The sequence below is a fragment of the Netta rufina genome, assembly GCF_964035555.1.
Source record: "Netta rufina genome assembly, chromosome: 1".
Taxonomy (NCBI): Eukaryota; Metazoa; Chordata; class Aves; order Anseriformes; family Anatidae; genus Netta; species Netta rufina.
The window spans coordinates 176639614-176662965 of NC_140123.1; the positions used below are offsets into that span (position 1 = coordinate 176639614).

General features: G+C 35.1%; 1 protein-coding gene across 8 annotated transcripts in view; it reads right to left on the reverse strand.

The window, feature by feature from the left end:
• NRCAM (neuronal cell adhesion molecule) overlaps positions 1-23352 on the reverse strand; it is a gene marked incomplete at its 3' end in the record, with an annotated part of 57771 nt that overhangs the window by 891 nt on the left and 33528 nt on the right. For 5 of the 8 annotated variants that reach the window (XM_084304891.1, XM_084304890.1, XM_084304892.1 and 2 more), the window contains 2 exons: positions 11583-11714; positions 8982-9060 (listed from right to left, as the gene is read on the reverse strand). In XM_084304891.1, the coding sequence (XP_084161017.1) occupies positions 8982-9060; positions 11583-11714 (211 nt within the window). Of the gene's footprint in view, positions 1-8981; positions 9061-11582; positions 11715-15433; positions 15587-16661; positions 16788-23352 lie in introns of all 8 variants that reach the window. The other 3 variants (XM_084304885.1, XM_084304886.1, XM_084304887.1) reach the window with 2 other exon arrangements.

Here is a 23352-nt window from a genome sequence, read left to right on the forward strand (position 1 = left end):
GTGATCAGTATTTTATCAATAATAAGTTGCTTTTAAAATTGTTAAAACTCTATACAGGTAAAGCAATAATTCAGCTTACAGCAGCCCGAACTGAGTAGTTAAGAGCATGGTTAGTTTTTTTCATTACTTTTCAGATCAACCTCTCTATCTTAATCCATAAATAATAACATGTTCTGACAATGATGATGATAATCTGGAGCACAACAGAAACAAAGAAAGGAAAGAAAGGCAGGGAAGAAAGATCCCTTTAGCAAAGCACTGCAGTTTCTCCCTCATTGGTGGAAAAGCTGCAGTGCCATCAGCAACCCTGAACAGATTTGTAGCTGTGGTAAGCCTATATTTTATGAAATAGATCTAGTTGGTCTATTTCTGAATACTTAAAACTGAACTTCAGTTTCAAGGTGAAGATTTCAGCAGCAGCTCCAAACCACTTCTAATTAAAAAACACTACAATTGCACTTATGGGTGAAATTGTCTTAAACGAAACACAGGACTTTATATATGTACCAAAGAACAAATTATTATTTTTTTATTTACTGACTTCCAACTCATGGAAAATATAAAGAAATGTATAGAATGTCAAGTAAATAAAAATATATTTACAATATTCACATTGTTAGATGGAATCAAAGCAATAAAGTATGTACAAGGTCACACAGGTTATACTGTTAGCTAATATATACCCTATCGAGAAGCATTTCACTATTGCAAAACAACAGTATATCAATTTTCCACCAAGCTGGTACCCCTCATCTCCTCATCTGTTTTTGGCTTTGGAAGATTTCAAGTTTTCATATTTTAAAAGAAGTACACCTCTACCATGCATATCATTTTTTAAAACTGCATATCAGAGATTTTATTTTTCTGTGCATACACAGAAGTGGTAGGAACACCTATCTTACCAACATGTAAGAAAAGCTTCATGTTAAAATTAAAATGCACGAAGGCCAAAACTCTAAACTTGATCATATTGGCTTAACTTTGTTTTAAGCTATTGCTGTGTACATGGCATGAGGATAAATATCACTGATCTTCTGTGCCCATTGATAATGCGAACATTTAGGTTGTTAACACTTAAATGAATTCTAGTTGAAAATGTCAATCATCAGCAGCAAAGTGCAAATGTTTATGACACTGCAAACATGAGCAGATTACAAAGACATCACTCATTTGGAGGTTGTTTTGGAAGGAACCTGTGTGAAAAATGCTAAAGAAAGAACACAGTATTTTAAAATTGCATGTCTCCTCATCAGATAGCAAGGTACTTTCTTCATTGCCCCCATTTGAGGGCATTAGAGTCATTAAAATAGGCTACACAAGCACTTAAGACAAGACCCTCACTTTGAAATAGTATCAGGTTATAATTTCAAAGAATGACCTGAAGTGTTTATGACTTCAAGGTAAGAGCGTTTAGTGAAGAACATTACACTGTAACATGTAGGAATGAAAACAAATTAAAAACTGCATTTGTACCCTATTCAAACTGGTCAAGAAACTCTGTGCAAATGTTCTAAAGTGTGATCCTATCCAGCATAATTCATTAGGCTGGAAATACACAGTAAATAAATAATACATCACCACCGTATGAAAAAATATCAGACATTTCTGTGTTTAATCCAATAAAAAGTTCAACAATTTTAATTGGTAACAGATAAATCTGGGTAGGAGATTTTTTTGCTTTGTGTTGCTCTTAGGGCTTTTTGTCTGTATTTTTGTAAACCAAATGTATTTACACACAAAACCGTAAAGAAATACTTACACAGCTGGTTGTATTGTGTCTGTTTTTTCTGTTTTAGCAAGGATGCAGATTCTACTGTCTAATTAAAAACAAATAGACAAAACTGCTGATGCACCTGAATGGAGGTGGGCACTGGTATAAGACCATAGTTACAGCAGATGCAAAATCAAATCTGAACCTGGGTATTCACTCTGTTTTTGCACCAGAAAAGTCCAGAAAGAAGTTCTGCCAAGACTCTGGCAGTGAAAAAAGAAATGGGATTACCCAAGGTGCTTTCCACTCCTTGCTCAGGAAAAGAAAACATATTGCATGGTACCTTGATTCAAGCTGGATTATAAACACTTGTATTAGATTAATACAATGTTTTGGTTGTAAGGGAAAGAAACAGAGGATAAAAGACAAAACAGGAGAGAGCAAAAAAGTGAAAACATCAACATTTTGGACAGCACTTTTGTACCCGTGGGGGTGCAAAACAAAGAAGGGAGCCTGGTGCCCTGGGGAAATGAATGGGTTTTCTGTGTGCTGCCAAGAAGCAATCTACAAAAGCCGCTGAGTTGTCCCATTATGAATATTGATGCCCTAAGAGCTATAAAACACTTTATGCTTTAGAACATATAAAATTATATTGCAAAAACGTTAAAGTCAGAACTTTTGATACAGCATCTGTAAGATTTGCTAATCTTGTTTCTGATTGTTCATAAAACTATTCCAAAATACAAACAGAATATATCAAGATCTATTAAAATAGATCTTTTAGTTTTTGTTTGTGGTTTTGCTTGCTGACTTTAAAATTATCTAGTGCAATACCCTGAAATGAAAAATAAGGTACAAATTGGGTTACCTAAAATTACAGTTGGAAAATTTAAGAAGTATTTAGAAATGCATCATGTATGCAGTGCCTTCAATTAAGACTGAGAAAGTAAGTACTGAAAAAGAACAAAACAAGAGGTGAGAATGTGTAAGAATTTTATATTTAGCTCAGATGACCATGACAGCTAAGCTTAGGGATACTTTTACAATTTGTTTTCTTAGAAATAATTTCCATGCCACTAGCTTTTTAAGGATGAAAGTTTGTTAATAAAGACGCACCAGTAATTTTTGTATGTACTAATATGTACCAGGCATTTCTTGCCCCTTCAGTAAGGACAGTGCATTTAGTATTAAAGCTTTAAATATTTAAATATTTAAATTAAATATTAAATATTTAAAGCTCTAAAAGCTTTAAATATTTTTCATAAATGATTGCTAATATACGAATACATGTATCTTTTCCCTTTGTTTAATGAAACATACAGCAAACTTGTACCTAATGATTAAGAGAGATGAAGAAGTATGGAGGTAACAATAATGATGTATAAATACAAAGTACAAACTTTTTTTTTGTTTAAAAAAGTATTTCCATTTCACAAGCTCATCAGTTATTGAAAGAAATATGTACCTTGAAATCTCCTTTCTTCTTTCAACTTTTCAATTTTTCTTCCTTAGATATGGGTACATGCAGCAACCAGTCAGAATGGGGAGGACAGTATTACGATGCCTCTGCAGTCCAGCAGGCAACTAGTTCCCACTAAACTTTGCCACATTCATGGACATGCAAAACAACTCAATATATGGTTAGCAATATACTACTTTTCCTCATAACACAACTGTCAGATGAAAGGCAACATAAAACAAACAAAATGGGTAAAGCATTCTGGGCTATCTTCTGGGCAGAAAGAGGATGCTAAGGATGGAATTTGTTGGTAGTAAATTTCTTTTTCTGTGCCTTCATGTCAACAGCCCAGAAACGTTTAAGTATAAGCACCCACATGACGCCACAGAAGGCTTACAGGACCTTGTACTGTGGCTTTCCTGTAGACACCCAGAGAACTTCTGCCCCAATACCTAATGGGTTTCTGCTCACACTCCTAAATTGACTGGGATACCGAGGACTGTACAGGTAAAGAATTCTTTCCCTATACACGTAAGCACCTGTATCAATTCAGATTTCAAAACTTTTTACTATTTCCAACCTTGCTAAGACAAAATAACTTATTTTTCTGAGTAGGTTTTCTTTAGCACATCTAATATTTGATCTTCAATCTTGGAAGAAGCCACAAAAACTTGGAGATTAAGCTCTGGCTTTAAATGGCAACAAGTTGAAAAAGTTGTTGTTAGCCAAAGAATCTGACCTACTCGTAGTAAGTATCTTAAAGAAAAATCTGCTTGAGATAAATTTAAGCAAACCTTTGCTATTTCTGGAGGAAAAATGTTCAAACTGAAATCAAAGCAATGATTTAAAAAATCAGGTGACAGAGATGCTCAAGAATTAAAATAAGAACCATCAAAGAAAGCATGTGTGTGTGAATGAGGACACAGTAAGATCACTGCCAAATCCAATCTATTCAGAGACTAAAATCCTCCTGGCAGTCTGCTGACATCACAGCTTGTGCTAGAAGGGATTGACCTTAGAATTATTGTGGTGAGGCAAAAATCATTGCTAGGTACACCTGGAAACAAACCTAGGCTGCAATAAATCTTTGTAAGTACAGCAGAAAAAAAATACTGTTGTAGTTACAAACTACATCCTCATTGTTAATCAACCTACAGAAAGAAGGAAGACTAATAGATTACCTGACAATCAAAGAACTGTTCACCCATCATTTCCAGAAAGTCTTTCATAGCATAGCTAGGAATGTCTTGGAAAATAGTTTGTGACAAAATGTTGAAGACAAGAGGCAAAAGAATTCAACAAAATGTGTGAACATATTGTGTAACCATAGTAGCAGTCCTGCTGCTGTAGATGCCTTGATCTTTGATCTTCCTAAGATTTTACAGAGTACAAGAGGACAAATACACTTGGATATCATGTAAGAAGAGAGGTGAAAAGCTATACTTTCATACTCCCTGTAAAGCTAACTTAGAAATGCATGCTTTCATACTCCTCCCACCCCTCCCCTGAGGTCTATAGATGCCATAAATTCTTTATTTCTCTTGCTTTATGGCCCAGGATGGAAATTTAGACTTATTTATATATCTGCGCTGACCAGGACAGGTGCTCTGCATAGTCTATACTTTAAATTAAAAAAAAACATACATTTTCACTATTTGTAGTATGTCTTGCAGTTTATTGACGTGGGCATTGACTGTCCACAATTCAGTGTCTTCTCTAACTGAGGAAACCACTGGGGCTGTAGTGAAATCAGCTTGCTATAAAAACGACTTCTAGAGGCACTCTTTTCCTTTGCTATGTAAAGATGCAGGAATACCACCAGTTATACAAACAGTGCATACCCAGTCATTCTGTGGTTCCTGAAACACCTAGGTTTCTTAGAGCATTACTTCCTCTTTAGACTGCAGAAAAATCCGATGTTGGCAGGTTCTGCAGATACCTGCTCCTAGAAGAAACCTAGTGAAAGAGTGCAAAACTTCAAAGTCCGAGCAATTTCAAGAATACTGAGAAGCCTACAAACTGAATGTGACAAAAAACTCCCCTAAATCTATAATTTCTCTAGAAAATCATAATTAATCATAAAGATTTAAGTCATTTAATCAGTTAAATCTAATTTTGAAACAACAAATTTTCTAAGTATCAGCATTAGCAATTAAGCATTGTCTAGAAATATTGAAGTCTATTCAGTATAAATTTCTGAATCTTTCACTCTTCCCAGTTCCTGAGAAAAGAAGCCAGTCTATGTTCTTAGAAAGTTCCTTTTGATGGTCTGGCGTCTCGCTGAAAATGAGATGTCCTTTCATAGTTGGCATAGAATGAATGTGAGAACTTATACTTTCTTTTTCCTCCTTTAAACTTTGGAGGAGCATGGAAGTAACTCAGAGACTTGCGAGGATAAGAAAATGAAGAGCTTCTAAGAGAGCTTTTTTTTTTCGGCTGTTGTAAGGAATGTTTGCGTTCTGCAAAGTCCTTCATGATCTGGACCAAGGATTCACCAAATAGCTTGCCACCAGTGTATGGTAAAGACAGCAGTTGACATTTGAGACCTAGTGATGAGGTCCAGGGACGTAGCCATATAGCTCTCCAGGCTACTGTGAGGCATGCCATATTTTTAATTGTGAGTCTAAGAGAATCCTCAGCTGCATCATGGATAAAATTAGCTGCAAGTTTACATAGCCTGCGTTTCCTTCGTATGGCACCAGGTGGGATCCGTTTTATTTTGACTCTGGCTCGTTCTTCCTCTAGCCATATGAGTAACGCTCTAGAAGCATAAGTGCAGTAGATAGATACTCCAAGCTGGGCTGCAACCAGCTTGAAAGATCTTTTAATTGCTTCCTCGATCTTTCTATCAGTAGGATCTTTAGGGAGAGCATCCCCATTAGCAGGCATCGAAAGTACAGAATCACCAGTAACCAACGCCCTGTCTACCTTAGGCAAGGTCCCCCACAAAGCAGCTTTATCCACTGGAAGAGGATACAGCTTACGTAGTATTGCTGGGGCTTCATGTTTTGCCTCAGGATTACCCCAAATCCTACAGACAAGATTTTCCACTGCTGAATGGATAGGAAGTGCATTATCTCCCTTGCCTTCTTCAGATGAGATAGGCAGTTCTTTTGAAGGGCGTTTACATCTGGAAGTTTTCAGCATTAACGCTCTCTTAATGTGCTTGAACAGATAATTCTGATCCTCCATATCAAACCTACGCACAGCATCTGGTCCTTCTTGGTTTCCTGTAGGGCATTCAGACGACATTTCCCCATCTTCAGGGGTTGATTCAACCTCCAAAGCCTTGCCAGCCTCAGCTTTCTCCTTCACAGAAGCTATTTGGTCTTTTAAACTGTCCTCAGGGTCAGTTTCAAAAGTTTGGGAACTGGTCCCAGTTGCTAGTAGAGGAACCACTGGAACTTCTGTAATTGGTACCCTGGGGTGCTTTACTGAGTGGGACCTTGCCTGTGCCACAGAAGTTATACTTTGTCTGGCTGCTGACAGTGCATCCTTTAATACAGTAGCTAGCTCAGGCAAAAATACAGATTTCATTAATGAATTCTTTTCAGATTCAGAGAAATGAGTAGTAGAAGGTCTTACCTTCCTGTGGTAGGAGCTCTGAGTGTCTTCTGAATCTGAGCTGTAGTCTGGGGTCTGGCTGAACCAGTGCTGGAGAGAAGAATGCTGCCTTGCCACTGAGCCACGAACTGAGTTGCAGCTGAGGGGTTGCTGGAAAGGGGGTGGCTGTCCTGCCTGAGAATCTGAGCCCTCCTCCGAACCCATTATCTGTTGCTCAGAAGCATGATGTCTAGAGTCATGCCTGTACTTCCATTCGTCTGACCTCTTTTCCTCTTGGCAGAGGGAAGCAGAGACAGAACTAACCCCTGTAAGCTCTGAAGACTGCCTAGCCCTCCTCCTGGTGTAGGAGGCCTCTGATTTGGTGCTGGAGTATTGATCCCCTGACCTTTTGAAGAAGTTGGATCTGTCAGATCTCACAGACTTTGCTTTGGTAAAGACAGGGTCTGCTTCAGGAGAATTGGCACAGCTACCTTTTCTTTTCTTTTCCTTGTCCATTTTCCTTCCTGTCCAAGCAGACATGGACCTGAAGTGATGAAAAAAGTTCAAAATACTCGAATTTCTAGACTTTTCAAAAATTACTTTTCTGTTCAAGGGAAACCCTATACCCTTTTTCCTCAAAGAAGCACTGCATCATGGCCAGTGCCATATGAGGCAGACAAACTGGGAATTGAGAGACTGCAGGGATGTTGGGCTGCAGAGAGGGTGCCAAGATATCTTCTGTAATCTGACTGGTTGCTGCTGCTGCCCTTTCTCTAAGGAAAAAAGAGGAAAGCCCAATATAGACTAATTACACAGAAATACATTTTAGAAAGGAGTTTTTGCATAGTAAAAATAGGATGAGCATATGAATAAGTCTGAAAGCAAGGCACGCAACTGTCCATTTTTACCAGATAAGAGGCTGATAAATGCATTATAAAATCCTTTAATACAGAACTAGATGGTTCTTTAGATTAACTCAAGCCACTTAAATATGGCAACATAAATTCAAATCTTGCTACAGGTCACACATGAAAGCAGACTTAAATAGTCGTAGTCTAGATCTGAGAAAAAGCATATTGAAGTCACATCATTTGTACAATTCTGTACAAAGGGAAAGTTCTAAGTACAGAAAAGCAGAGGAGCTATTAAACGAGAATGCAAACTGGACTGGTTAGGAAAGTCTATGCAATACTTATTTACATCTGCTTCCAAACACTGCTTTACATTATTTATTTTATCAGCCAAATTTCATTGATACATATACACATAATGCTCTAATAAAATGCTACACTAAAAGGATTAAGCTAAGAAAAAAGTAGAATGTTTGCCTTTTATTTTTATTTTTTTTTAAATCCAGGAAGAATGAACAGAAACTGCTCTTTGGCATTCAGAATTGGAAATCTATTCCAGTCAGATCCAAATGCACATTACCCGTATAACAGGAAGCTACAACAACAGAGTGAATCCTTCTTTAAAAAATGGTTTTGCTTTGTACATTAAATTGCACATCTTCAAAATAATAAAGGGTGTTTACAATATTTTTTACATAGGAATACACTGTGAAATGCATTATAACACTCAGGTTAAATATAGCAGTATTGTTATACTTAGAAACTAAGAACATTATTTCCTGTATTAGTTAAAAACCATCAAACAAAATGCTTAAAAAAAAAAAAAAAACACAACAAAACCCTATACTAAGTATTATGTGAACAGACTTATCAAAGTGTGTGCTTTTTGCAATGTCAGGAGATTCAGCTTGCCTACATTTAAAATAAACGAATAAAAGCTGCGTCACATGCTTTGAAGCTTCTTTCTTGATTTTTTGCACTGAAATACATGAAACCAAGATCTGCTTTTTCCTGTAGGACATTCTCTCACCTCCATGTTCAACACTGCCTCCTTGTTATTGGATTAGGTATTAGTATTGGGTGCCATCTTAAATGCATTCATTTTCAAGTCAATGGAACACAAGATTGTCTTTATTAAATATCAATTAGAAATTTATTTTCAAAAACCATAATGTGAGATATGCCCTAACTGAAAGGATTTGTATTGGTGGCTTACTCTAAACTCTCAATTCCTAATTTGTGTGTGTTTCTTTTTTTTCCTAACAGTGTAGTTAAAATGCTGTCTATAGTTCTACAAAACACTGGATGCAGAATCTTTCTCAACACTGAAAAAAAGTTAGTTGTGAATTAGTAAGTGTGACATATAAAGGACGTGTGATATGAACAGTGAACATTACAAACCACATCAGCTGCTCACCTGTATTCACCAAATGTTCCATCATCTTCCTTCATAGGCTGTATTTCTGGATCAGCATGTGCATCCTCCTTTTCCTTCACTAAAATATTTGAAATAGTAATTTTTATCATTAAACTGCAACACTAGAAACCTCAAGACCCTAATTTCTCAAATTGATCACATTTGGCAGGAACGTGGTTTGAATAGAAATCATTGTTTGAGCTATGGTCTCAGATACATGTTTTCTTTTAAAGAAAAAAAAATGTTTATTAGTTATAGAATCTTATTCAAGTACAAAATACTGCATTAGTAAAACTTTTTATTCCTTTCATTTCCAACTAAAGATTTGCTAAAAAAATTAGTAAAAACTTTCCCTACTTATGATATTATTAGAGCTATTGTTTAATGAAATCTGAACAATTTAGTTTTACTTATGCATGCTCCATATTGCCGCTCAATATTGCTCCCATACTGATTGATAACACTGAATCAAGTTCACTTATGTTCACTGTTAGCTTCCATCTGCTTTCATGTCATGCACTAACAATGCAGTCAAGGTATTGCAACAATCTCCAGGGAATTTTAAATAGCATTTAACATATATTAATATTAGAAAAAAAAAAAAAAAAGTAGGTTTGGTCTGTTCATTCCTTCTTTTCTATAGCATGATGAAAAGCAAGGCAAAAACACCTAGAGTGGAAGCTAAATTTAACACAATTATATTTCTTGCACATCCTTGTTGTAGGCTTAGTAATCTTGTCATCATTCACTGGTAAGAATGGAGGAATCTTGCATTATTCTTTGCATGTAACCTGTCCCTATACAAGTATGTAGCACTGTGTTCTTAGATACAGAAACCTGCTAGTACCTGAGGAAACAGATCTTTATAGAAGACATATATTCCTATAAATTAAGATTGTTGACAGAATAAAACAATATACTGGCTTCAAAAAAAAAAATCTTCATTATCCTTCTTCCCTTTTCTTTTTTCCTTTCTGGCACTGTGGCTATTCAAAACCTTCCCTTGTTTAGCAGATAGTTACATAATCCAATATACAATCTCTTATCTTTTATTCTGGTAATTTCCACACTTGATTTGTACATCATTAGTTTATACACTCTTATTTAAGATGATATGAATCATTTCTGACAGTAATCTATAATTATGATAATATGTAACACCTTGAAATCTGTCTGCTATAATTTCATACTGAAATAATTTACCACTTTTTTATGACAACTGGTAATCTCAAGATGACATGCTAAAATTAAGACAAAAAAAGAATTATTAACCGTGCTTTGCATTTGTCACTTCATTGGTGGAACATTGCATTTCCAATGACACCGGAAATAAAATTAGCTCCAGAGGAAATACAATTAGCTCTAGAGTCACTGTTATAACCATGAGTATGTTGTCAGTGTGCTTATACAGTTAAGGTCTGCCATATCTAGTCATTGGCTATATCCATATAAGCGTGTATATGCATACATAAAAGAGTTAATACCTTCCATGTCATAAATCTGCAGAACCCCAGAAAAAAAGGGCATAGCAAAGACCTCCACAAAGTAATGGCATCCTTAGCACCCAACTGTCTCCTACACTTTTACTGTTTTACCCTCTTCTGGATGGTGGCTCACTCCAAGTTCTCTCAAGTTACCCTTTGATGCCCTCCTGAAGTCCATTTATATTCACTCATACCTCACTCCTGCTCTGAGATCCTGTCACTACTATTATAGGCAAACTCGATGTCACTCAGTGTCTGTTTTCTACAGGGTTTTAGTCTACAGAGCTGCTACATAGACACAAATATTAGACTGGGAAGAAATATACATAAAACATATATACACACATGGATATATAACAAATTTATGTCTTCTATAATGTCTCAGGGGATAGAAGAGGTACATTGTATAGTTCCAATTTTTTTGTTACAAATTATAAAATATATTTGGCCATTGCTAGTCTAATACTAAAAAATAAAAGAAGAAAAAGAAAAACTCTTATGAATAAAAAGTTACACAAAACAAAACAACCAACCAACCAAACAAAAAACCAGCCTAGCTGGAGGGTGATATTTGAAATTTAGATGCAAAAATACTGAGGCTGAAGAAGACACAGATTCTGAGAAGGAGGATAAAATATTTGAAAAAAAAAGTAACTGTATTAAGGGATCTATCTTATGAAATGCTGCACTCCTGAGACATTTAAGTAACATGGCAGCTATGATATGGTGTATGTTTCCATACCTTCTCCAATTAAATTCTAACTCAGCTCATTTCAGTGGGTTAAAACACATTTGCATTAGACTTCAGAGAAAGGGGCATGCAGTACTGGTAGTATGACCAAGTACATCAATCAAAGCTCAACCTTCTCTAACGTGATCATGTAGTTATTTGACCCTCCAGGGATGAAGAAGATGCTCTTCATATGCTTAAAAGGATTGAAGTTTTCTACCAATGGGCAGATTGCTCCCAACAAGCCTACCAAATGATAGGACTGATCTCCTATATACACAATGTAAATGCTAACCAGCAGCAAATGTAATTTCTCCAGTAAACCTCAGATCTGTCTTAAATGGATTACTACTAGATAATTTTTATTCTTGTTGTTATATATCATACCTGGATATTTGCCACCCTTATTCCTCCTGATGAAGCAAACAATCAGTAAAATCAAGATAAGAAGAGCAACAGCACACATAAGACCAATGAACCATCCTTGAGTAGCAATGTCAACCTGCCGACTTGCCATTGCTAGAGAACAGAAGAAAAAATATTATGAGATGCTTTCCTGCACTGTTATATTAATTAAAATAAATAATACTGTACACAACATTTATTAAGGAATAACACTCATTGTGAAAATTAGCATTAAGAAAAACAGTGATACTATGAATATTTTCATATTTAAAATGTTTCCAAGTACAAGCACACAGAACTTACTTTTGAAAATATAAGAATTCTGCCAACTTTCTTCAACATTTTGACTTAAGAACTATTGCAGAACACGTACACATACTATATTGCTTTTCACAAATCTCAAAACTATTCTCAACCACTTTACATTAATTAAATGTCTGAAATGAAATTGCAAATTATAATTCACACAAACACTTAGATTGCATTATCAAAATGAATAAAAAGCCAATACTCATTAGCTAATGCACACCCATTAGTCTGAAACAGGGAAACAGATGGGTCATTCAAGGCCCTAATATTAAATTCCAACTAAAAATCAACAATGAAGCATCCTTTAAAGCCTTATTAAGCATAATGTTTTCTTCCTCTCCTCAGACCTGTACCTCATGCTACAATTTATCATGATTGCCATAATTTAGCATTAGTGAGGACTTAACACAAGGCAATTGGGAGGCCTTTCCTTGGCACCGTTTCTCTCCAATTGCCAACTCTATCTGGAAAATGATGTAAATAATAGGCAAACCACACAGGAAACACTACAGCCACGAGAGAGAGCAGGAATTATCTGTGTGGTTTGGTGGCTGGAACCCTCCTACTTGTCTCCAACAAAGTATTTGGAAACACTACAGGCAACTGGCCTTAGAATTTGCTGCTGGAAGAAAGTGGAAAAGGTGATAGGAGTTGGGAATGTGGGCTATAGAAGAAAACATGAAGGGGATGAAGAAGGACATCCACTGAACTCTTGCTTCCACTGAAGTGGAGGACACAACGCATAAATAGCTTTACACAGAGAAATGTGAAAATCCCAGAGCCTGCAAAAGATTTTCACCTCTCCTTCGAGAAGATATGTCTTTAAGGGAAGGCTTATAAAAGGACATCACAGACAACCTGTTTTGTTTTTTTTTTTCAGTGGAGCATTTACTGTCCAAGCTCATTGAGCTTGGATTGTCCAGGTGATACAGCACCAACTCTTTTCTCCTTACAAGACATGGAGAATGCCAACTGGGAAGAGTCCTGTGCTGGTGCTGTCCTTCGAGCAATGCCGCAGCCTTCTTTGGCAGACAGCTAGCTGATGAGAGACTGCACTGGACTGGCAAGCACGCTTACAACAAAATGTAACAGTATTCAGTCGTAGGCCAGAATTCAAGCCCATGTCTCAATGTTATTTATTAGTTAAGACAGAGGCTGAGACAGCTAGCTTGCAAACATCCGTGCTATACGGTCCTAGATTCCTGAGGGTCTTCCACTGACTGCATGAAAACTGTAAGTACCTCTGAGTACTATTTAAACAATTTTTGCATTGAAATGTCTAAATTGTATGTGTGTATACAGCCTTTATATAAATATATATATTTATACTTTATATACTGCATATAAATATGTAAACAAAAGTGGCAATCTTAAAAAACAAAATCACAAAGGTAATCTTCCTCTGAATTGTAAACCAAATTTATATAAATTTTGTTCCCATATAAAGGTTAAAATTATTTTGAGTTTTGTATATATGCATTTAGAATAAGGCATTAAAGGTTGTATAATAAATACCGTAGCAAAATGCAAAAGCACATTTAACATTCAAACGTAGTAAGAAATAGCAACAAGCAAAACAACTCATGCATAAAAATATGCAAGATAGATGGGAAGAAATAAAGGTGAAAACTTACTTATGCAGCTTCCTTAACTTATTGCATATCCAGTAGGAAAAGGTTTCTAGACCTCAGTGCAACTTTAAAAATGGCACAGAATTTCCTGTGTACTCTGAGCAAATTATCTGCCTCAGGCAGAAAGACATTTATTTACTCTTGTTGAACTGCTAATGCAAAAGTCAATGCGACACACTGTACTGGTATGCTCAAAAGATGAAACCACACACTACTAAGATGTTCTATAGGAATGCTTGCTTAAGAAAAAAATTAGGCAAAAGCTTCATTATGTCAAACATTGCAGTTTCTTTCCTAATTGGAAGCATTGGAAAGCATTCCATATTCCAATAATTTTCCCTTTGCCCACTTTTTTTTGCAATGTTTAAAAGCTTTAATCTAGACTCAAGACAGTATGACATAACATTTTTCTTTTCTAAAAAATGTGCTATATCATTAGATTAAGAATGATGAGTAATACTATACACGGAGCGTTTCCTTGATCAAAAAGCATAAAAGGGAGTCTTTAAATTCTATTTAAATTCCCTTCTTCCTTGACTAGTCAAAGATATCAGCCAAGGTTCATTCACAGTTATGTACAGGATTCCTTATCTACTGGTTTGGTATTTTTTGTTCAGAGAGATACTTTTGGGAAGATTTCTGTTCTGCTTGTTTTGAATTATACTACAATCTTGAATTATACTACGATCTTGATCCTTTCTTTACTGCTGCTTTAGGCTTTGTTTTTTTGTGTTTTTGCATAAAATTTTACCTATTGGCATTTATACCATTCGCTTTCTCTGCCATAAAGAACCTCTCTGCTTAGCCCATATACATTTGCTTGGCACTGTTATTCAGCACCATGCTTTCAAAATTTTGCTGCAACATGACAAATTGTCAACAAAAATGGAACAAAACAAAGCAAAAAATTATGATTTTAGAAAGCACTCACTTTCCAACTGGTACATTCATAATTTATTTTGTTGTCTGATAAATATTACATATTGTTCAAGCATATTTTCATATTTAAACTACTTTCTTAAATCATAACATTCTGGATTTGGTGAAGTGCCTGCTAAATAACTATGCATGGACCAAAATGCTTGGAATGAGCAGAAGTGGCTATCATATACAAACAGATAATAATAGCTGACCAACATCATGCTGTGATGGTAACAACATAATCAGCATAACATCAAAAAAACTTCCAATAAAGCTCTTCCTTTGAGTTAAATGAACAAGCATTACTGATTTGTTTATGAAAAAAATGACTGCTGCACCTTTCTTTAAATGACTGAAAATATATACATACAGAACTTAAACAGCCTTACTGATTCACAGGACCATTTGTGAAATCAAAATATTTACATAACCAATATAATAATAGGAAAAGAAACATAAGTAGAAATCTCTTAATAGTGGTATATATAGATTACATGAGTCTTCAGATTCAATCTGCACTTCTGATTACATAAATTTTAGCTCTGATTTTTTGTATTAAATAGGATGATATGCAGATTGTTAGCTTTAAAAATATGTACTTGACTCTATTAAAGTAGATGTTATGTAAATATAGAAGCCTAGTTATATTAATTAGAAATAAATTAAATAGGTCATCTTCAATGCACAGCACACAGATGGAGTGTGAGCAGTATCTTGCCCCTAACATAAACAACAGACAAGTAGAATCAATTGAAAGGATGAAAACATTCATAATCTACATAAGAAATGTGCTAGCATATCTAGGAGTTTAAAAAATAATTCAACATTGCTCTAAAAAAAAAAAAAAAAAGGAACATACAAAGATACAAAGATGCTAGCTACAACATCTTTTAGCTAGAAGCAGTTCAACATTTCAGCATGTGGTCTCTCGCAATTCTGACTATGATACAGAATTGGTATGGTGTGCCTCACCTGGACCTGTCTCAAACACATCCTCTGAACTCCTAAAACCAGACAGGCCCTCAGCACCAACCCGGACTTTATATGCTGTTCCTGGTGTTAAACCCTTTAACACAAAGAAGCTTCGAGAACCATTTACAATTTCTTTTTTCCAATCTTCTTTGCCTACAAAAATTTTAGGAAAACAACATATTGGAATTTTAATTGTCTACGTGTTACTGAAAGTTTCTAGACAGAATATTATCAACAGTTACTTGACTAAACTATGGATTGGCTGAAAAAAACAACAACTATTCTTTCAAAAAATAAAACCATATAAAATTACGACTGCAAATAATATATTGCATGCAATATATTGAAGAATACACTATTACACATTAATTATGAAACTATTTTAAACATTTGTTCCATTGTACTGTAAAAATACTATTTTAATTTATTTTCTTTAAAGACTTACTGAAATTGCAATTATCAAATACATTAAAATAGATTTTAATCATTTAATTAGACTATACTTTTGTAGTTTCAGTTAATATTTACTTTAGTCGAGAAATTCTATTTTGCAATCTGAACAGATCATATTTCCTGATCATTATCTTCTTTTTCTAGGACAGATGCTTCTTCGACTAATATCCAGAAAAAATGATTTATATTCCAATTTTCAGATATATCATCTTTAGTCATAACTTTAGGAGGATAAAGTATTTAAATATCATGGTTTTATTAGCTATCTATCTGTGTTACAGTTATTACTTGTATTATCAAAGATTAAAACCTATTTTCATGCCAAGAAAAGTATGCAAGTTGGTCAATACCTTGTTTTAAGGTTTAATTTAACAAACAAAATAGTTTTTGCTGACTGTTTTATTTTCCTGATTTGGATATAATTTAGGAGAACTGTTAAATCCCATTTTAATGTATGTAATCATATTTTTACATATGTAATCAATGCATTTAAGCGATCAGCTTTAAGTGATCTACATTTTAGAAGTTCATGTTCACAATAATTTATAAGATAATACAAAGGAACAAAGGCTGATTTTCTATCTAAGCATCAAAAACCTACTACACATTGATGTTTACTATAATGAAAATTATTTGATCTCCAGATCAAGTTAAAAAATGTTTTTTCCAAACATTTAAAAGCTATCATTAACACTGGGTCAACTTAGGACCATGTTTAAAAATGTTTGAAAATATATCTGAACACTTAATATAATTTAATGAAATGACTTCTTACTGCCTGCTACACCATATTCAACATAAAAGTTCGCATGATCTGGTCCCTCATACTCCCAACTGATATTGGCATAGGTCTCAGCAGCAGCTGTTGTAACATTTCTGATCCTTGGATAAAGTGGTTGCACTGAATACACAATAGAAAAACAAAGCAGAATATGAAACTGTGACTTCATACATTAAAAAAAAAAAAAAAAAAAAAAAAAAAAAAAAGGAAGGTACTATGCTAATTTAGATCACATACAGGGAAAGTATTTGTCATTGTTTCCATTACAGGAAATTAGTGACTAAATTAGCATGCTTGGTAATTGAATCCTAAGCAGTTACTACACCATGAAATTAGAAAGTGAAATCTATGTACTCTAGTGAGCATGCCCTATAACGCTGAAACTGCCAAATACCTAAAAAGGCTTAATTGCCAAAATCCCAGAAAACATTGTTTCTATTCATCCAGAAGTAAAATGAACATAGTGGAGAAGTGAGTACATTGTCCAGGGGAATGGGAAATGGAGAGAACAGAGGTATGAAGGTGGCACACACCTCCCTTTATTCCACATGTCGCTGAATGGACTGTAAATGCCTCAACTGCAAGCCCTCTATAGGACTGTGTCTCTATTGCATTGATAATGATAAAAAAGGAACACAATACCCTTATAGAAAGTTGGACGGACAGTATGCATGACTGGGGAGGTTGCAAAAAGGGTTTCTGAATATCCTTCACCATCAGAGGTAGTGGGAAAGAAAAAATAAACAGTAAAAACACTTTACATCAAAAGTTATCATTTAAATAATGCAGTAAAGCCTTACCTGCTAAACGAATAATGCATGCACACTCTACATTCATGCAAAATTCAATTAGTTTTACTTGTTAAAATATGAAAGGGCTAAATGATACACACATATTTGAAAATGAACAGGAGTATATTTTTACTGAAACCTTCATTTTTACAGAACATTTATTAAATCAGCTTCCTTGCCATTATGGATTCATTGCAACTTTAAACATTTCCATAACATTCCCAATGTTATGGAGAGCCAATATCAAAATATTCTGGTGTGAAGCACTCGAGTCACTGGAAAGCAAAGAATAACAAAACAAAACAATACTACGGATTTTAAGATACTGAGTCCTATTATAATTCTCCTCAGACACAAGTGTGTTGCACAGATATGCACAAAGTCCCCTATGCAAATAAGTCCTTTTCTCTTCAGCATCTTGTAATTAGCCACATCTCTGCTCATTTCTTAATTCTGTTCTCCAATTACATCTGTTAAAAATGGACAAAAACTTCAGCATGATTGTTTGCTTAATATTAATAAAAATAAATTATATTATTTAGTGCAGATCCAAAAGGTTTTGAACGAAAATGCCTTACTCTGTTTGCCACTGACATTTTGATCCTGCTAAAACATCAAAAATACTTCCAAAAGTATCATGGAACACCAGAGGTGAAATCTTAGTCTCAGGAAAGACAATGACAAAATTCCAGCAACTTTGCCTATATCAGAAAATAAAATGAGCAAAGGCCTGTTCTCAAGGCAAGAAGTGCTGCGGAGATTTTATTCACATACTTATTTCCTCCTCAGAACAGGATGGGCTTGTCCATACAGCTGACTAGAAGTAGTTCCAAATTAGATTCAAAGAAAAAATGGCTTGCTTTGGCACAGTAAAATAAATAAATCTGTATAGACAGACTAAATTAGTACTGCGACTAGAAATCTATAGCTCCTGAGAGTCTTTTTTAAAAAGACCTAAATGATGCAAATTCCATCAATTCTTCTGAAAATGTATCCTCGTTACAAATTTTCACACTATCAGGCTTTTTATCTCCATATTTGTACCATTCTTTTCTTAATTCTACTTCATTAGTAGAATTCTCATTCAACTTCAGTCTGTATTAAACCTATTACTGCTATATTTGATGTCTTTGTAGGTTGTTGTGCTTACGCATTTTATACATCACTTCTTTCACCAACCAAAAATAGGGAACATATTTGTTTAAGAGATAAAGAATATATCTGTTCTCTAGAATCAACTTAAAATCAGAAAGAACAAGATTTTTAAAAAAAGCCATCTAGGTTACTAAATCAACAACAAAACCACTAAGAAATACCAGAGCCAGGATTCTGGTATGGGAAATCTGGTCTGTAATCACATCCACTATAGTAACGCAAGGGGATTACGTTCTGCTCCTCTGTGCCACTTTAAGGTAGCAAGAAGAAAGAATAGCAAGGTCTAAATTTAGAAACATTCAGAGTCTGAGACTGTGGATAGGATATATAAACATCTTGCCTCATTTGCACATGGGAACAGGTGTAAATTACAATCAGCATCTTAGTATTTGTTCTTTGCCAAGAAAGCTACCGGTTAGTACTCTAAATATAATTTATTCTGTTTTGTTTCATTAAATCATATTTTCTCACACCTATATTTTCCTGGATTTTGCTGTTCTACCAAAGTTGTCTAATTAGCAGCAGAACTGTATGGCTGACATTTGTCACTGATGTCAAGGTCAGAAGAAACTATAAGCAATAATCTGTTTCTCCTGCAAAGAGATGCCACAGAACTACATCTGGCTTTTCCCTCCTGATGCCTGGGCGCTCGTGGATGAAGTAAAGAGTCTCACCCTGCGTGAAAGACTCCAGATGACAGCCAGCCTCTGTATCACTAGGCTAATTAGATAATTACCTTTCCTGTAAAATGTGCATCTTTTCTTGTGTTCTTGTGTTTGTTTGTTTGGGGCTTTGTTTTTTAAATCTTTGATTTCTAGTTTCTGCCCCGACTAAATGGCTGTTTGCTAGATTAAAGACCTAGTACTGAGTAAATTGCTTTCTGTTCATATGATTGCACATAACAGTGAAATTGGCTCAGAAAATTATCTTCATTCTTTTGGTCTTTTAGTTTCTAAATTCTCTCAAGTGACTGACTAATGCTGACATTTCCCAGATATCCTCTTTTCTGATTTTTACCAATGGTTGCTTGTACAGCTTGATCATTGTGTAGTATTTGGTCAGTTTTAAGTTCTGTTTTTTCTTATTGAACACAACACACCAACAAATTAATTCAGTAGCATATTTATTTTCAAAATTATTACTTCTGTTATTCTTCCTCTTTTTCACTACTAGTTGTTCTAATAATTCCAGCAGGCCTGGAAATTGTTAGTTAAATCTTTCAACTCTGCCATATTTGCAAAATGGGTATACATGTAGGTAAAATAAAAGATGGCTGATGGATTCTAAGGTGATGAAAGCCTGATGTCTAGGTAGGTACAAGATTCAGAGCTTGTCTCCAATCTACCCAGACTCTTGTCTTCTAAATCACCACACCTCTAATTATAATTAACCTCTTAGTACTTCAATATGCTTCCTAGCACTGTTCACAAATGCAAAATGTGTAATTGTCAGCTGGCAGAAACTCTCAAAGCATGCAAGTGGCAGTTGGTGAAAAGAGCGGGGCTAGAAAGCTTTGTCTCAGGGAGAAGTGCTTTTTGAGCAGAGGAACACTGTGTTCTTGTGATTTACAGCCACACATAATGCTGTGCACCACCAATAACAAGAGTCACTTCAAAAATGATGGGATTGGACTGTTAATTAAGTTATGCTTTTCATACAGACTGACTTTTAATTCAGCTACCTCCAGTAAATTAAGCCATTTTAACCATGCTGTGCAATGCAAAGTTTTGCTGACATCTCTGAGTACTGTAGTGAGATATGGTATTAAAGAATTTGTCAACTGTTGAGAAAGAGGCATAGGCTCAAAGTAGTATTTTCCTTTCTTTTCAAATTAATTTCAATATTGTTTTTTGTTGCTGTCATTGTTCTGTTTGGTTGTTTTTTCGTTTGTTTGTTTGTTGTTGTTGTTTGTTTGTTTTTCGGTGATGGTTGTTTTTTTTGCTTTTTTTTTTTTTTCTTTTTGGTAGAGGAGTATTTAATCTTCTAACTTTTCAAGAACAGAGCTCCTGCACAATTGTACTTGGACGGCAGACTCAACAGAATTCAGTAATTTGTGACATAAGATATGAAAGTATCTTAATAGAATAGCTACTCTTTCTCAAGATTTAGTGTAGCAGAACAGTAAATTAAATAATCCCCAAAGTGATTAAGCTTTACGAAGTTTCAGGGAATTCATCAAATCTCCAGCAAGAACTGGCAGCTATGTGATAAACACACATCTGATGACTCATGTCAAATGGAAGAAAAATATAAAGCGATATATCACAGAGAACTAGGCATGTGACAAATTAGGGGTTTGCTTTAATTTGCTTTTTAACCCCAAACTTTTACAGTAGGAAATTCAAGCCTTAGTATAACAATAGGAGCAAATTCCTTTTCTGGCATTGAGAGATGGGCATTTTCTGGCATTGAGAGATCTCACTTCTGAGATTATCTAAGCCATTGCAAGAGTCTTCCTATAGTTCAAGAAATACAGAAGACAATGAAAAAAGGCAAGAAATAGTTTCATTGATAAACATTTAGCATGGCATAGATTTTGTGTGAAGTCTAAAAAGCAGAATGTATTTGCAGGAAGTTTTACATTGAAATGATCATAATTTTCTTACGCATCCAAAGCATCAACATTTTTCATGGTAGACTTAAAAGAGGAAAAAACTGAAGGTTTTTTTTAGCAGGCTGTACTGAAAGAACCACATAAATGTATCACAGAGAAGTCCACAGAGAGAGAGTGGCTTAAGGATCAGTACAGAAATACTATAATTAACTAGAAGAGAAAAAGCAGCTTGAACTTGTTAGCGAAAAATATGGAGACATGATGTGAGATGATTCAGAAAGGGAGGTAAAACAGATGGTGGGCAGGGGAAAATGGTTTAAACAACAGCATTCTGTATGGAATGAAGAATATTAAGATGATCCTGTCCTTTCCAAATAGATCAGAAATACGAACTGAGGTGAGAATGCTTCACTCTAGCCTTGAGTGAAGAACAATACACTGGAGATTCAGCCAGAAAAAAATAAAAGTTTCAGACTCAGAGGCTCGACTGCTTGTATTTTTCCACTGCAACAAAAGTATTTCCATCAGTTCTTGAGATGTGAAGTTCATATGAAGAACACAAGACATACTGAAGTACTTCATTGACAGCAAGTGTTAGTTTCAATTAAAGCTCCCAATCTTACTAGCTTTGCAGGTCAGATCTGCCAGTTATCAGTGTCCGTGTGCATAAAGACTACAAGAACTTGCTTTTAAATTAGAAATGTGGACTATATCAAAAAGAATCAGAAAAGTTACAAGAAGGCTTGCTAAATGTAGAGACACGCATAATTACATGGCATGACTCCCTCCACTTCAACTTACAACAAAGACCATTACAAGCCCCTGTGACTGTTGATGTTAATCAGCAACTTTCACTTCTACCACTGGTCTAATCTGTATTCTTTTCTTTCTTCTGTAGTCTATTTATTTTAAAATTCTCATCAAAGAGGGTAGGAAAGACTTGACTCCAGTGATCACCAGAGTCAGTTTCCAGCTGCTTCTATAATTACTTCACAGGTCATCAGGTTCTTAATCCCTAATTTCTTCTCACACCTCTGTTACCCCATGTCTGTTGGTAGATGTAGACGTTGATGTCAATACCCAGATGCCAACGGCAATGCATGCGGCTTATCAAATACTTTATTCTTTATCTAATTCTTTATCTTGATTAAATATATCATGCATAGTACAACAGTAATTAGAAATGAAAAAATATAGTGCAAGTCAAATTGGATTATAAACAGTATAACAGGGTAGCTTGCCCATCCACAATAAAACCATTTCTATCACAATTTACTCATGTGGGGTTGTGCAACATTGACATGAATCTCCCAGTTAAATTTCCTCAAAGGAGAACAAAACCTCAGGTCTTGTAATCAGCCAAAATCCATTGCATTTTGGCTATCTGATACAATGACACCAGTTGCCGAAAGAGCATTTTGATTAGTATGGGTCTCTTTTGCTGCGAGACAATTATTTCCTCTTTATACTGTCCCCCATTTGTTGCAGCATTCTGTCCTTCTATGTTCTATTCAATCAGAATATGTCTATCTTTACTAAAGGAATAAGGGGAAAAAAATCTTTATCCAAATTTCTTATCCTTGAACTTACTTTCATCTAAAGTTACTATTAAAGGAGAAAAGGCAAAAAGGCTTGTTTCTTTACTGATTGATCTGGGTATCTTTACAACAACTACTTGACACCAGTGCAGTCATTATGATCAAACAAACTCAACTGAGATGAATGTTAAAATTGTTAAGTGTGTCAGTAAGCAGTCTTTGGTTGCTTTCCTTGATTTTAAACTAATGAAAGACTACAGTACAATGAAGGGTCCATGCCTGCATAGATAGACTGCAAAAGTCACATGGTGCCAAAGGACCACAAGTATATATTTCAGGACAGCAAATATATTTCAGGTCTACAACAAAAACATTAAGACACTATAAGATCCTTGGCATTAACACTAGCATTATTTCCCTCAGCACTTTAAAATATAGTTTTACTCTGAGAAGTAAATATATCTCAGGTTGTACACCTCGCCCAGGTTTAGATGCTTTCAATTCCCCCAAGACCTTGTGTCCAATGTTTCTGATTGACCAGCTACAGGCCTTCGGAAGCAGCTAGCCAGTAGGAAACACACTACCAAAATTTCACTGAGTTTTTTCTTTCTGAATCTGACATCTACTGTCTTGTTAACTTCCAAGAT